The 14861-nt window shown below is 36.9% G+C and overlaps 1 protein-coding gene and 1 pseudogene across 3 annotated transcripts; both read right to left on the reverse strand.

The window, feature by feature from the left end:
- Nucleotides 1-459: 459 nt before the first annotated feature.
- LOC306871681 (ADP-ribosylation factor-like protein 6-interacting protein 4) lies at nt 460-4183 on the reverse strand (annotated as a pseudogene). Its single transcript has 5 exons — nt 4046-4183; nt 2596-2864; nt 2336-2453; nt 764-851; nt 460-516 (listed from the first exon to the last, which is right to left on the reverse strand). The product of its transcript is annotated as an ADP-ribosylation factor-like protein 6-interacting protein 4 (transcript).
- Nucleotides 4184-5839: 1656 nt separating this feature from the next.
- LOC306871241 (bifunctional methylenetetrahydrofolate dehydrogenase/cyclohydrolase, mitochondrial-like) lies at nt 5840-13975 on the reverse strand. Of its 2 annotated transcripts, none has more exons than XM_079419031.1 (8): nt 13665-13975; nt 12192-12376; nt 10935-11057; nt 10296-10448; nt 8862-8969; nt 8664-8756; nt 8416-8541; nt 5840-6845 (listed from the first exon to the last, which is right to left on the reverse strand). In XM_079419031.1, the coding sequence occupies exons 1-8, from the start codon at nt 13742-13744 to the stop codon at nt 6697-6699; spliced, it is 1017 nt and encodes a 338-aa protein (XP_079275157.1). In that variant the 5' UTR covers nt 13745-13975; the 3' UTR covers nt 5840-6696. The 2 variants fall into 2 exon arrangements, with proteins under 2 accessions (XP_079275157.1, XP_079275158.1); XM_079419032.1 differs by having other exon boundaries at nt 10935-11147; nt 13665-13893.
- Nucleotides 13976-14861: the final 886 nt, after the last annotated feature.

The raw sequence follows: 14861 nt of genomic DNA on the forward strand, positions 1-14861 counted from the left end.
AAATATATTTAGGTTCTGCAATATATAAATATATTGTGGAAACTTAATTTCCAGTAGAGCTGCTTTGCAACGATTTGTATCGTAAAAAACACTATACAAATAAACTTGAAACCTGAAAACTTGAAACAAGATACATACAAGATACATACTCTTCCAGCTTTGACTTTAAAGAAAAGGGTTAGCCTCATTTGGCAGCACTGTTACAATGAATTTTCTGCCAAAACTAAATATTGTTCAGCTCTGTATCCTTTCGGTTAAGCCATCACAATGATTATGCAATGAATGAGTACTGTACAATATCTGAGGGCAAATTATCATTCTCGAATCACATTTCTGTGACATTTATTCAATGGGGAGGAATATAAAAGAATTAAGAAAATAAGAAAATGGTTGAGTTCTTGTAGAAATACAGGAGAAGGCTTTGGACTGGCGTGGACTTGTCCTAAAATTGACACCTTGCTACCTATTGATGGCCAATCTCTTCTGGAAGGCATCACCATCTCCCTTAGTGGCTTTCTGTGTAAAAAACAAGAAAAAATTATGACAAATTTGAATATTTTTCCCATTCACAAAACATGAAAAGAATGGTTCTCAAAAGATGCACCTTGTTGATCTCCTTGCTGACAATTTCTTCTAAAATTTCCCCGTCTTACAAGCCTGTATGAAAGTTTATCAAGTTAATTAGTTTATTATTATTATATGATTTCTTTTTGGCATTTTTTGCCATTATTGTGACGGGGGGGGGGTTTCGAAAACAGGATGCCCGTAGTGCAATGGCGCTGTATGCCGGCCAGGCACTGCCCACAAGGAGCAGCGCTGACAACGCTTTCTTGTCTTGTGGATGGAGCAGGCTGATAGAAATATAAGCATTATTCAGACTTTCAGTCCAAATCCACTTTTTGTGCAAATATGGTTGGAATCAGATCTAAATGATTGACTGTCCACAGTGTGTATCGCAACTGTTCATGTTTTCTACAAAAACCATCTGACTTGCTTACGTTTTACATGGCGTGAGAAAGTGGCATAAGCAAAAAAGCTACACAAAATCCGGTCTGATTGATCAGACTGAAGCAGATTTCCAGAAATGTGATTTGAATAGGATTTCAAACCACATATCTCTGGACCCTTGCTGGATAATCTTCAATTTATGTACAGAGCAAACAGGTCTATGATGATGCAGTCCATATGGGACTGTATTACATCCAGCAACATCTTGATAGATCTAGGAATTACGCAAGTATCTTATTTGTGGACTTCAGTTCGGCCTTCAATACAATCACGTCTGACCTTCTCTCAGACAAACTGACCCAGCTCGCTGTGCCCTCCCCAATCTGTCAGTGGATCACCAGCTTCCTAACAGACAGGCAGCAGCTAGTGAGGCTTGGCAAACTCACATCCAGGACTCTCACCATCAGCTCTGATGCCCCTCAGGGACGTGTTCTCTACCCACTGCTCTTCTCCCTGTATACAAACAAATATACTGCAAAAGACCCTCTGTCAAGCTCCTGAAATTTGCAGATGTCCCTACCATCAATGGAGACGTGTCTGCTTACAGACAGGAGGCTAAAGAGCTGTCTATCTGGTGCAGTCACTACTTCACACACTCAAAACAGTAGAAATGATTGTGGACTTCAGGAGAAAGCCCCCTGCACTCCCCCCACTCACCATCATGGACAGCAATGTAACAACAGTAGAGTCATTCAGGTTCCTGGGCACCACCATCTCTCAGGACCTGAAGTGGGACACTCACATAGACTCCATTGCTAAAAAGGCCCAGCAGAGATTGTACTTCCTTCGCCAGCTGAGGAAATTCAACCTGCCACAGGAGCTGTTGAAACAGTTCTACTCGGCCATCATTGAGTCTGTCCTGTGTTCATCCATAAATGTCTGGTTTGGTTTGGTTCAACTACCAAATCAGACATCAAGAGGCTACAACTATTTTTTTCTACACTTCTACGTCTGTATATAGTGCATTATTTAATTTTCTGTTTTTCTTATATTAGTGTTATATTCCATCTCTACTGTGTTATTCCTATGTATGTCTGCACTATCATGTATGCTGCACTATGTCTGTACTTTCTTCTGCACTGGAAGCTCCTGTCGTCAGGTCAAATTCCTTGTGTGTGTAAACATACTTGGTAATAAATCTCTTTCTGAGTTCTGACTTCAGACATGAATGTAGCTTGAAACGGATTTGTAAAAACTGAATTTCGTGTGATTTTTTTTTGCTGTTCACACATGCTAAATATGATCAGATTTCAATCAGATATGCACATAAATCAGATTTGGACTGGCAGTCTGAACAAGGCTTTTACTAAGTAGGGATTTAACACACCTGGTTCTTCCAGTCTCGGGGTCCAGGACCCGACGGATGACACTTTGCCTGGCCTCATATTCTTCCTTTGTCATTGGTCTCTTGGTGCAAAAACTGGCCTTCTGTTCATCAGTCATGACTACAGTGAGAGAGAAATGTCATTTTATCTGCAGCAAATTGTCAGTAAAAGGCATTTATTTAAATTATTTTATTTTTTAGATAGTAAACAAAACATTAGATGTTGTGTATTTCCAGTGTGTAATACGCAGGTGTGCACATACCGGGGCCGTGTTCTTTAGCTTCTTCAGTCTGCCAGGTCTTCAGGTATGTTTCAGGTGTTTCATCACAAACAGCATTTGATACAGAAGCTGCTGCTCTTTCAGCTTTCAATGCTAGCTTCTTTTGCCGCTTCTTTTCCTTTTTCTTTTCACGCTTCAGTTTCTTAACTTCTTGCCGTTTCTTCTTTTTCTTGGCCTTTTTCTCTCTGGATGGGGAAGTGGAGCTGGAAGATGATGAAGAGCTGGAGGGACTTCTCCTTTTCATCTTTTTTCTGTCTAATTTCCGATCAGAAGTTGGGAGACATGTTATACGTACACACTGTTGCCACAAATATAGTATATGCAATCATTTATAAATACACAATCTATTAAATGCCTTCTGTTGTCTGATTGACAGTTCTTTTTTTGTAAATAAAATAAAATAAAAGTTTAGTTCAAATGTACAAACATCCACTTTCAGGTTGTGTCTTTGCTGTGAAATATTTAGGCCTATTGAAGTTAGGGATGTGCGGGTCTAATCGACTAAACGGTACAGCTCCTACTAGTCGACACTGAAAACAATAGTCGATTACACAAGAGAGAAAAAAACGATGATTTATCATTCAAATTACCATCATTTTAACGTAAAATTGAAAACATTTGAAATAAGTTACAATAAAACTTTTGAAAAAGAATACATATCAAAATATTTAAATATATAAATTTTTAAAAGCACGTTTTTTTTTCCAAGTGCAGAATCGCCTCTAGTCCCGTCTTTCGCCAGACCACGTTAACATGTTAAATTCACTGAACAAATGCGCATGGTCTGAGTAAGTGAAACGAGCATGCTTTTGTTTTTAGACAATATAGCCAACATTAAGTACATTTTAAACGCTGTTTTAGTGCTATTCCTCGATAAATTTACCTATTGTTTTTGTTTTAATAAGTTGGCTAACGTTATATGAAAATGTAGAATTCTGTCAGTCTACTGATTAATTTTCCATTTCTGCATTGCTCCAGCCGATCTGAATTAATAAGCTATACACTGGTTTATGTTGAGTGTATGCTCTTCCTTTTTTTCTGTTTAACGACCGCCTAAAATTAAATGATGATAACGCGAGGCAAGCATACGGCATAATCGTGATTCGTGACCTATTTTTTAGCAGAATGCATTGAGGGATTTGACAGTGTGATTCAAAGATTAAGTATGTCCAGTGTAGGCTGTTATGCACAGTTTTTTCTTTTGCCATTTTTGGGGGGTTTCTAGCTTTTAGCCTAGTCGGATACAACACTTCCGTTTAAACGACTGTCAAATTAGTCGTAGCACACATCCCTAATTGAAGTAAATGTGAGAAAAACTGTAACATTGTTTTTAATGTTTCAACATGAACACTTACTGGAATGAAGCAATTTAAATGTACTTGATTATTCATACATATTTTTTTAGAAAAATCATGTAAAAATGTGAGTATACTACTGAGAGCAGCACTTTCCCTTAAGTCTCTTTTGAGGGCTTGGACTGGATCTCCTGGCACTCGATGATGACAAGCTTCTGGATTTGATCTCATCTCTGTCTGCTCTTAGATCTGCTACCAGCATCACTGCCTCCCATGAGTAATTATCTACTTGTGAAACAGTCAGGAAAGTAGCCCTGTTTTCTTGCTGTTTTAAAGCAATATGATCTTGTTAAAAGTGCAGTCAAAGTGCAGATTAAAAACAACATAATAGTGCAATGTATACAAAATATAGAATGCTGGTAACATAATCCTGTTTCCACCATGGGATAAAAATGAAAATAATAATAAAAATGGGTAATTGCTATTTTTTTCCCCACCTTTTTTTTACTTTAACAAAACTGGTTCTAATGAATAGTACATTTGTCACACCACAACATTTTTAACATAATAATAACAACATTTAAACGTTACATTTTTAATAATTAAAATAAAAAAAGGTAATTGCAACTTTTTAATCGTATAATTCTGACTCATTTTGCAATTGTGATTTGTGACTCTGGATCACAAAACAAGTCCTAAATCGCAGGGGTATATTTGTAACAATAACAACAACAATACATTGTATGGGTCAAAATGATCAATTTTTCTTTTATGTCAAAATTGGGATATTAAGTAAAGATCATGTTCCATGAATATATTTTGTAAATTTCCAACCGTAAATATATAGTAATATGCATTTCTAAGAACTTCATTTGGACAACTTTAAAGGCAGTTCTCTCAATATTTGGATTTTTTTTATGCACCCTTAGATTCCAGATTTTCAAATAGTTGCATCTCAGCCAAATATTGCCCTATCCTAAATATTATTTATTCAGCTTTCAGATGTATAAATCAATCAATCACTTAAAAAAAAGACCCTTGTGACTGGTTTTGTGGTCCAGGGTCACATTTTTTTCTCACAATTGTGTGTCTTGCAATTCTGAGAAAAAGGAAGAATTGTGAGATAAAATTTTAATTTACCAGCTTCCAAGTATTTCATCAAGAGATATACCATCAATTTACTTATTTAGGTTACACATTCCTGCAACAACCAAGCCAATGAGAGCAGTTGTGCTAAATGCACCACATCCCTAAATGCTGTTCTATATATGAATTGAACATACAATAAAAAATTTGTATTCATCAATCTGCTTAGTGGCTTAAGTAAGCAGACCAAGAAGTGAGAAGTGAATATTACACCTGGTCAGATCAGAGGCTTGTACTTGCGCACTCTGCAGTCACATGAAACAACAACAGTATGCCGGAAGTCCGTTTCTTCTTCTTTTTCTTCTTATTGGTTTTATGGTGGATTGTAATCATGATTTATTAGGTGCATACCGCCACCTACTGTACCGGAGTATGTAACATGGATTATCTTATATCTCAATGACTCAAAAAAAAATATATATATAAAATAAAATTAATAAATAAATAATATATATATGGAAGTCCGTTTTCGTCATCTTTTCAAAATAAAAGATCTCGCGCGTTCATTGAAATAAATTCTTGCATAAAAACAGATGTGTTCAATACACTGTATTATTTATTTAATGATGTGCTTTAAATTTATATGTATGCATTTGGCGGACGTATTTATCCAAAGTGACTAACATTGCATTCAAGTTATGCTTTTTTATTTTTTTTACCGGTTCATGCATTTTCTGGGAATTATACCCATAAACTTGGCGTAGCGCCATCCTCTAGTCTACTGGAATAATACCAATATAATACATATTCATAAAATAAATAAAAATCCAACCATACCAACTCCTAGATTTTAACAAAAACTTAATTTAATAAAAACTCAAAAATATAAACAGGCTCAAAAATTCAAATAATACATCAGTTTACATATGATACATTTATTGTAGTGCTTTAAAGGCATTACATGTTAATATGCAAAGCAATTGTGAATTCAATAAGACTTAGCATATCAATATACATACAGCTAAAAAAAAAAGCACCAACCTAGCAAAGATTTTTCATCTAAATTCTGCCAAATTTCCTCATTATCTGAGAGTTCTGCATTTCCCTAACTATGGCACCATCATCATCGCTCTTTGCACCATCAATGTCCAGATGGGGGGAATAAATAAAATAAAAGAGGAATATTTGGGACTGAATTGACCAATCACTTTAGATGAATAAACTGCTGTTGCAAAGGTTATTTGGTCGGTTATCTTGCATGCTGATTCGCAAGTATTGACCAGTACTGGACATGCGACTCATTCCACAGATCCACATCAGTGCTGCAGGAACCTGTATAAACACTGACTTCAGTTGTTTTAGATTGTTCACATTTGTTGTGTTTCTTTATGAATAAATATGCTGCAAAATGTCTGGCAATCTCCTATTATAATACTTAAACATACAAAAAGCAAAGCTGTAACAGTCAAAACAAATGTGAAACGTGTTTAATGCTTGGCCATGTAACTGAAAAATATACACTAAATAATGTACGTTTTGTTTAAGATCTGAATGAAAAAGCACATTCATGTTCTTAAACCTTTAAATATATTTAACTAGCTTATGGAAAGCAAAAATAGCCATTAAAAATGTAGATTTTCCACTAGGAGACCCTCAAAATGAAGAACAACGTGGAATGTGGAGTGAGCTGAGAATGAGGATGTTATGAGGACGCTGCCATTCGAACACGTTGAGGGGGGGTTAAAATTAAATTTTTTGCTGCCTTGATTGTATTTTTCATTAGCATGGCTACGGTCATGGGTCCAACACCGCCTGGAACTGGAGTAATGTAGCTGGCCTTCTTTCTAACACCTGTGGAGACATAACAGTGATGAAAAAAAAAAATAGATGAGTAAACTTTGATGTAGGCTTGAGCAAGCCTTGTCTAAAAGTTTGAAATAACTCTGAAAAGCTTGATGTTTAAAAGTTTCTCTGAGAAGTCAGAAAAAGTCAATGAAACCAGAGGCGTCACGCCCATTTCTGAGCCAAGTGGATTTTGAAAGCAGCTTCCAAAAGACAGATACTAGCTGAATAATATATATTTTTTTATATTAGATATGATCACACTGGTGTGATTCGATCATTCAGTGCGGCACAGCATCAGCTGCTAAATTCAAACCGGTGTTCGAGCTTTGGCTTGCGCTGAGCCAGAGACAGACGCGTTTGCACAGCACTGCATTATAACCAATCACACACAATTCTGTTGAGCTTATGAATACAATAGCCAATCAGAGATGTTCAGAGGAGTCATCGCTGGAACGCTGGGTTTTGTTCACTTGCTCGCTGACTGAATTATCTGGCGAATTCTCTCATCAGAAACAACAAAGTGCAGATGTGCGTACAAATGTAAGATATTAATTTCACAGTGTAAACAGCTTCAATGATTTTAATGGGAGTTTTTGAAAGTGCCTGAACTCTGGCAAGACTGAATGAAAATGTTCTTTGATAATGTAAATGTTTTTTGCTCTCTGTAAAATTAAAGTACTATAATTAGTAACTTACAATATTGTTATTAAATTCACATTCAATACAAAGCCAGTTGTATTAAAAATATTTTATGGCATGGCACCCATATATGGTACCCAAGTAAAAAAAGTCAGGTTTTTATGTGTAGTTAATAGATTACACTATTACGGTCTACTTTGCCCATCACCCATTACAGATCAAATAACAATCTACAGTATAATGGTCCAAAAGGCATTTACTTAGGCCTACACATATTTGAAAATCGAGATATTTCCTGTTTGGAAAAAAAAAAAAAAGTAAAACATAAGCCTATATCAGTTATACAGTGCTATGGTGGCTGCTTTGTGTCACATGACAAGCATGACGAGCAATATATATAGCATAGCAAATGTTTTTTCTTTGTTTCTTGCTAGTATGATTTTGAACATTGCTAACATTATTGAGCACTATACTTTCAGGGTCTACTTTCAGGCGCTGCGTAATCATTGCACCTGCTGCACCCATGGTACAGCAAAGTTCCTTGATTATTACGCTGGAATGAGTGTATAGTTCCTAGCCATATCGGCCTAGAAAAATCGCAACTTTTAATTTTCCGTCGGTCTTAGTGCATGATGTAACTGCAGAAGAGTCAAGCTTTAAATAGGAAAGTTATTGAAACTCTTTGGTCATTTTTGAAGACCAAATGCTAACGGTCTAATCCAATTCAATGATCTATGCTAAGCTAAGCGCTACCGCCAGACCCGGAGATCGGCTGATTGGATTCAGTAAAATGAGCCTATTTCTAAAAAAAAGTGGAGTGTTCCTTTAAGAATATATGGTAAAGTCCAAGCACAACAATTCCTTTAACAGAGAATCTCAGAAATGCTTTTATCCCATTATTACACCAATAACAGTACTAGTTGTGCTTCCTTCTTACCTTCGAAGTCCACATCACCAACAAGTCTGTTTTTCCCAGTCAAGGGGTCCAATATTCTGTTGATTCCAACATCTATAACTGCTGCACCCTCTTTTATCATATCAGCAGTGATGAGGTTGGGAATACCTGAAGGGAGATAACAGTGTTTGTGAATCTGGGTCTTTATGAGCAGTACCCAATGACATAACGGTAAACATGCATTAAATGGACATTAGATGAGGGTTTAATTAGCAAATTGAAATTTGAACCTGCAGCAGCGACGATAATATCTGCGATCTGCGTGTGCTGACGGAGCTGTTCTTTGGGAGTGTAACGGTGGGAGATGGTCACTGTGGCATCACCTAATACAAAAAAGGCAGGAGGCTTTATAATAATTGCCTTGCATGACCAAAGCTAATCAGAACTGCACACAAATGCTTCTGCTTTGTCTCTCATCACAGACTCACCTCCTGGCCTTTCATGTCTGCCGTCTGTGTGTAGCAGCATTGCAATGGGCATCCCAACGTTCTTGGAGCGACCAGCAACTACCACATTCTTACCTAGTGTCTGTATGCCTATGAGAACAGACAGGTTCAGTCAGCATAAACATTCACAGCCACATTGAATAAAATATCATCTGACATCAGTACAAATACAACAAGATGGTTGTTCTCTTTGTTCTATTTCAAGTTGCCATCGCAATGCTAGGTTGTTGTGGGTGGTTGCCAGGGTGTTACTTGAAACAACCCCTTAGATTTTCAATAATTTAACAACATATTTGCATATTCACAGATCTCTGCTGTTGGTCAAATGACATGCAGGTAGATAACATAAAATATTTCATCTTTTCTCCGTACATGTTTTATTTTGATTGTTTTTTTTAATATTTATATATAGGGGTGCACATCTTGGCCAAAAAATGTGTTGCAATTATTTAGTCATATCCACCTTTTTCTTCCCGTAAAAATGGGCACGGTCACTGGTAAACTCTATGGGTCTAGCTTCTGGTCTCATCCGCATCCAGCTATTTTTAGCTGTATAAAACAGTTTGTTTTGCTGCTTGATATTGAAAATTGGTGTGTCTTACCATTTTAATGTATTATATTAATTTTGAACACACTGGTTTGTAATGCAAACAGTTTTACCGTTTATGGCACGTTGTTATTCTTCTCGTTATTTACTTATAGTGGCAAATGAACCAGAAGTCTCTGATAGGCTTACTTCCGCGTTGAAGAAAAAGGTGGGTATAGAGATTTCAATAGCGACATTTCATCTCAAATGAAAACGCCTCATATTGCTGCATATTAAAAAATATATTAAATAATTATAAAAAATAACTATTTTACACTACAGGTTACCAATATTGATGTCTTAAATTCTTCACTTTCAAACATTTCAAATCCACAAGTTAATTTGGTCGAAAAAATTCTGTTAACTCCATAAAATGTTGGAAATTATGTACATTTGTAAATGAAGCAAATGGACATTGCATTTCTGAAATGCATATTAAACTCACAGAGCAGAGATGGAGTTTGTGAGAAGAATTTACTGTGAACTGAACAGCTTTGAAACACTGAAACGGCATCAAAGCTGCACAAACACACCGCAGAACGGACCATACTTAGCTAAATTGCAGCCTTTTATTTCATAACTGTGATTTATTTCCATTGCTTTTTCATCGGTTGTTTCATCACAATCCATGTCTATGGGATTTGTTCACCGATTTTACCATCTGCATCTGATTGCTTAGAAAGGTAATAGTACACCATTCCTCAACAGTCCACACAGTTTGAGGTATCATTTAACCCCAAATAAAAATACACCATCCAACAGCTCCCAAACTAACTGCTGCAGTTCAAATGACGCTGTACGATCCATTGGTTCAGTAATGGGTTTCCCACCTGTGCGTTTGATAATCTCCCAAACCCCCCAAGGAGTGGCAGGCAGCATAGTTGACTGATCCAGACACATGCGACCAACATTGACCACATGGAAACCATCAACATCTTTCCCTGGGCACACAGCATTGCATATGCGTCGCTCATCAATGTGATCTGTGTATGACAGGAAACCATTTAAAGCAACTTGACAATCCCATATAACTGGAAATAATATTCAAGTCTAGTATTTAATGTCCTTTTTGGAAACTCTAGTTTAATCTGGAATAAACAGAACTAAACAAAACTAACTGGTCAAAAACAGTTTGAAATGACTATAAAGTCTCACATTAAGCCTTAAACCAGGGGTGTCAAACTCAGTTCCTGGAGGGCCACAGCCCTGCAGAGTTTAGTTCCAACCCTGCTCCAACACACATACCCCTCTATTTTTCAAATAAGCCTGAAGGACATGATTAGCTGGATACGGTGTGTTTAATTAGGGTTGGAGCTGTGGCCCTCCAGGAACGGAGTTTAATACCCCTGCCTTAACCTAATGCAATTGTTTCTAAAACCAAGCTCACAGCACTGACAATATAAAATGTCCAATAACCAACAACGATGAGGGACTACATCAGCACAGCTATAGCTCTTCTCTTAACCTACCAGGAAGTGGTAGCTGTACCAGCAGACCATCTACTCGGTGGTCTGAGTTGAGTTTCTCAATAAGGTCAAATAGCTCCTCTTCACTGATACTAGAAGGTTTCAGCATGGTCTCGCTACTAATGCCTACAGAGAATAAGAGAGAGCAGTGATACAACAAGCAAATATATGCATCAAGTAAAAATGTATAAATATAATATATGCGTTTATAAAATGGTATTTATGCCAATAGGCCCCAAAGTGCCACTCTAGTCAGATTTGCTTGTGTGAACTTGTGTTGAGCCAGAGTGTAAGGTCCTGTATGCAGTCACATGTACACTCAAAATAGACTCACTTACTGTATACAGCCAACGGTGGAAAGCAACACCCAATCGCTTTACATACTACAGCAATACTGAAGACAAAAACAGACTCATGGCTGCTTTTCATTTTTATTGACTATATCTTCCAATTCATCCATTTCATAAAAAAAAAAAAAGGAATTACAATGTCAATTTTGTGAAGAATTTAATATGTAGAAATGAATATGTTTGTAATATCTACAAATCTCATTTCAAGCATTCAAGCTTAAAGGGATAGTTCACACAAAAATTAATATCCTGTCATAATTTTCTCTCCCCTGTCGTTTCAAACCTGACTTTTATCAAAACACAAATGAAGACAAAACCTGAGAATTCCACTGAAAGTCCACACAACCAAAAATGAGATGGTTTGATGAGTCAGAAAAGATTCCAAACGTAATCCATATTAATTGAGGGGTTTAATGAAGAGAGACAATTGCTTTGAACATATGAACAATTTTAATTTAGGGTTTTATTCAAATATAAATGTTGATCCACACGCATAGTGCACATCAAATATGGGTTTCAGAAGTTTGTTGGTCTTTCATCTTTGAAGTGCCAAATATTGGTGCAATGGGATTTCAGTGGAAAGACAGAGATCTCTCAGGTTTTATTAAAAATATCTTGATTTGTTTTTGAAGAAAGCCTTGAATTAGCAAGGAACAACTTGGAACAAAGACTATGAGGATGAATAAACAATGACAGAGCTTTCATTTACGGATGAACTAACCCTTTAATCCTTTATATAAAAAGGTTATGAAAAATCAGACAAGCGTGTTCAGAATTTTAACTGGTAAATACACCTCATTTTACTTCAGTGAGCTGTGAAGAAGAAAGGCTCTTCTCTCTAAATACTATTTTACGACTGCTGTTGAATGAAAAGGAAATTACTCCCATCTGGCACTGGAACATATCTTACCCACTTCTGCTGCTGCTCGGGTTTTATTGAGAACGTACGAGTGACTGGCTGGATTGTCACCCACTAACACTACACTCAGGTGAGGCCGTCGATTTCCAGCAGCGACCCACTCCTCCACGTCATCACGCGCCTCGTTGCGGATCTGCCGTGCCAGTTTCCTGCCTGAGATTATCACAGCCTCTTGTCTGGAAAATAAAACATTGAGGATTGGAGGGCAAAATTTCACTGCAAATTACTACAAATCTGCTTCTGTCCTGTCTAACTTGGACTCAAATAAGTATGGAAAAATAAGTTTGAAAAACTTGGAATTTATCTGCTCATACAGTGTCCTCCAACAATCCAGATACCTACAATTGACACTGGGAGTCATAGCTGCTGTCTAAAGATAAGCACTGTGCTGGTGTGATAGATAGACTACGGTCTAAATGAAGACATATGGACAATAATTGAAGATAACAGGACACTTTGAAGTATGTCAGAGCATTCTATTTGTAAAGTGCTTTGGTCAATTTTAAAGAGAATTCTCTATTCAGACTTAAGGCATAAAATAACAATCCATGCTAATTTAGCATGAACATTTTTACTATTCTCAGCATTCACTTACAAATGCCTTGAGCGCAATAAAAATGTTGATGTCACTCCCTGTGTGTATTGACAATTTTCAGTAATGATGATCATTTGTGTTCGAGGCATTAAAACTGATCTAGATATTCTTGAAACATTATAAATTGTGTGTGATTCTTTTATATAGCATGTTTATTAAGAAAGTGCATTTTAAACAGTGCTAGTCATGCGAAGGTTATGGGTTCGAATCCCAGAAAATGCATGAACTGATAAAATGCATACCCTTAATGCAATCTATGTCGATTTTGCGTAAATGTAAACAATAAATGAATTATCTTTAGCCCTAACAACAACTGCTAACTATGGAATATTTAAAAAGCCACACAATGTTTTTCCCGTGGTCAAAGGTGTGGAAGTTGGTTAAGGTAAAAAGACAACACTTATGCATACTGATACATATTTTCTTTTTTAAACTTGGTTACACAGGGGGAAAAACACTTTAAATTAGTGGCTGATTGTATGCGGCTTAATTGAAGACGTCTCAGTCAAGTCATGTGTAGATGATTTAGTCGGCACAGTTAAATTAATCTCATAAAAGCACTGACCACGCGGAGCATAAATGAAAACGGGGATGTGCTGAATTTGAGCAATCATGCATAACGATTACTTAAAAGCATGAGGAAACTCAACACATGCGCACTGTAATTAGCAGAGAGGGGTCCCTCTGTCGAAACTTGACGCCGGCTGCTTGCAAGCGGTTTATGGCATTACATCAGCCGGTGAACGGAGCAATTAAACCGGCGTCTGTTACAGGACTAAAACATCGAGAGAGAAGTCGCAGATGACATGCTTTCATAAGGAAACTAAGTGTAATATAGTCAGATAATTACAACAGACATTAACACTTACCGTGAAGATGACAAATGAAAACTACATGCCTGATGGTGAGAATACCGGCATAGTTTCCGCAGTGCCCGGAGTGTAGCCATTGGTGGTTGATATAAATAAGAATAAAACGTAAAAAAGACTGAAAACAGCTAAATCAGACCTATACGACCCAAAATAGACCGGGTGGAAATAAGGCAGAACGGTGTGTACACTAAAATCCAGTATCAGTTTATAACCCCGTGGCTGATCCGTGTGAGGAGCGTCTCGCTGCTGCCTGCGGTGGACATCCAACCCTGCCCACATCCAAGCGTGACGTCACAAGCCACGCCTGTGTCCAAATACGTCACATTCTTATTATTTTGAAACAGGAAAAAAGCATAGATAAGAAGATAAGTCTAAGATGGTCTAATTGTTTGCAAACCCCTAAAACGAAGAAGTTTCCTGTGTTGGTAAGTAAAAAAACAAAAAAACACCTTTGGTCTTTTTACGAAGATTTATAACGTTGACAACTTGAATGTGTGCATGTGTAAACAACAGTTCAGCATGCTTGTGTGTTTTCAGCTGTGCACAGGCACGTTATTACTTAGATATCACTAACATATATATATATATACGTGTGTGTGTGAGAGAGAGTGTGTTTTCCAGCAAGAAAGTGAAATGATGTGGTTCCTCAACCAAGATACTGTGCAGGGGGTCTGTGATCAGTGTCATTAAAATATCATGTGTGTGGGGAGAGGTAAATACATATGTGAGAGGGATGGAGTGTGTATGAGTAAGTAAGAGTGTTATGTAGCTATTATAAAAAAAGGGTTATTGAAAAATTTGCACATTCAGTTAGAGTTCATTTTATGTCATAAAAATCAGTGCACTATATATTTATTAGTACACTGATTCTTAAATCAAATCACTTTTATTGTCACATCACCACAGCACATGTGCCTTCGTGGGTGAAATTCTTGAGAGCGTGCTCCAGACAGTGCAGAAACAATTTACATATAGACATTACCATACATACGTACACAGACTTATACAGATGACAATGTGTAATATACACATATGTATACTCAGTACACACAGTGTACTATTAGACAGACATACAGTTACCGATACACATGTATTATACACAGTAGTACACATTCTACGTTATATACACACAGTAATATGCGAAGATGCAGCAGATTATATATAAACCGGATGTACAAATGTCATGGATGTGCA

The sequence above is a fragment of the Barbus barbus genome (genome assembly GCF_936440315.1).
Source record: "Barbus barbus genome assembly, chromosome: 6".
NCBI classification, from domain to species: domain Eukaryota; kingdom Metazoa; phylum Chordata; class Actinopteri; order Cypriniformes; family Cyprinidae; genus Barbus; species Barbus barbus.

Excerpts from the sequence above, each read along its gene's own strand:
- LOC306871241 (XM_079419032.1), bottom strand. The coding sequence starts at position 13,744 with ATGGCTACACTCCGGGCACTGCGGAAACTATGCCGGTATTCTCACCAT. Across the intron at positions 10,449-10,934 it reads GGTACAGCTACCACTTCCTG|ATCACATTGATGAGCGACGC; the intron begins GTAGGTTAAGAG and ends TGTCATACACAG. Across the intron at positions 8,970-10,295 it reads GGAGATTATCAAACGCACAG|GCATACAGACACTAGGTAAG; the intron begins GTGGGAAACCCA and ends CTGTTCTCATAG.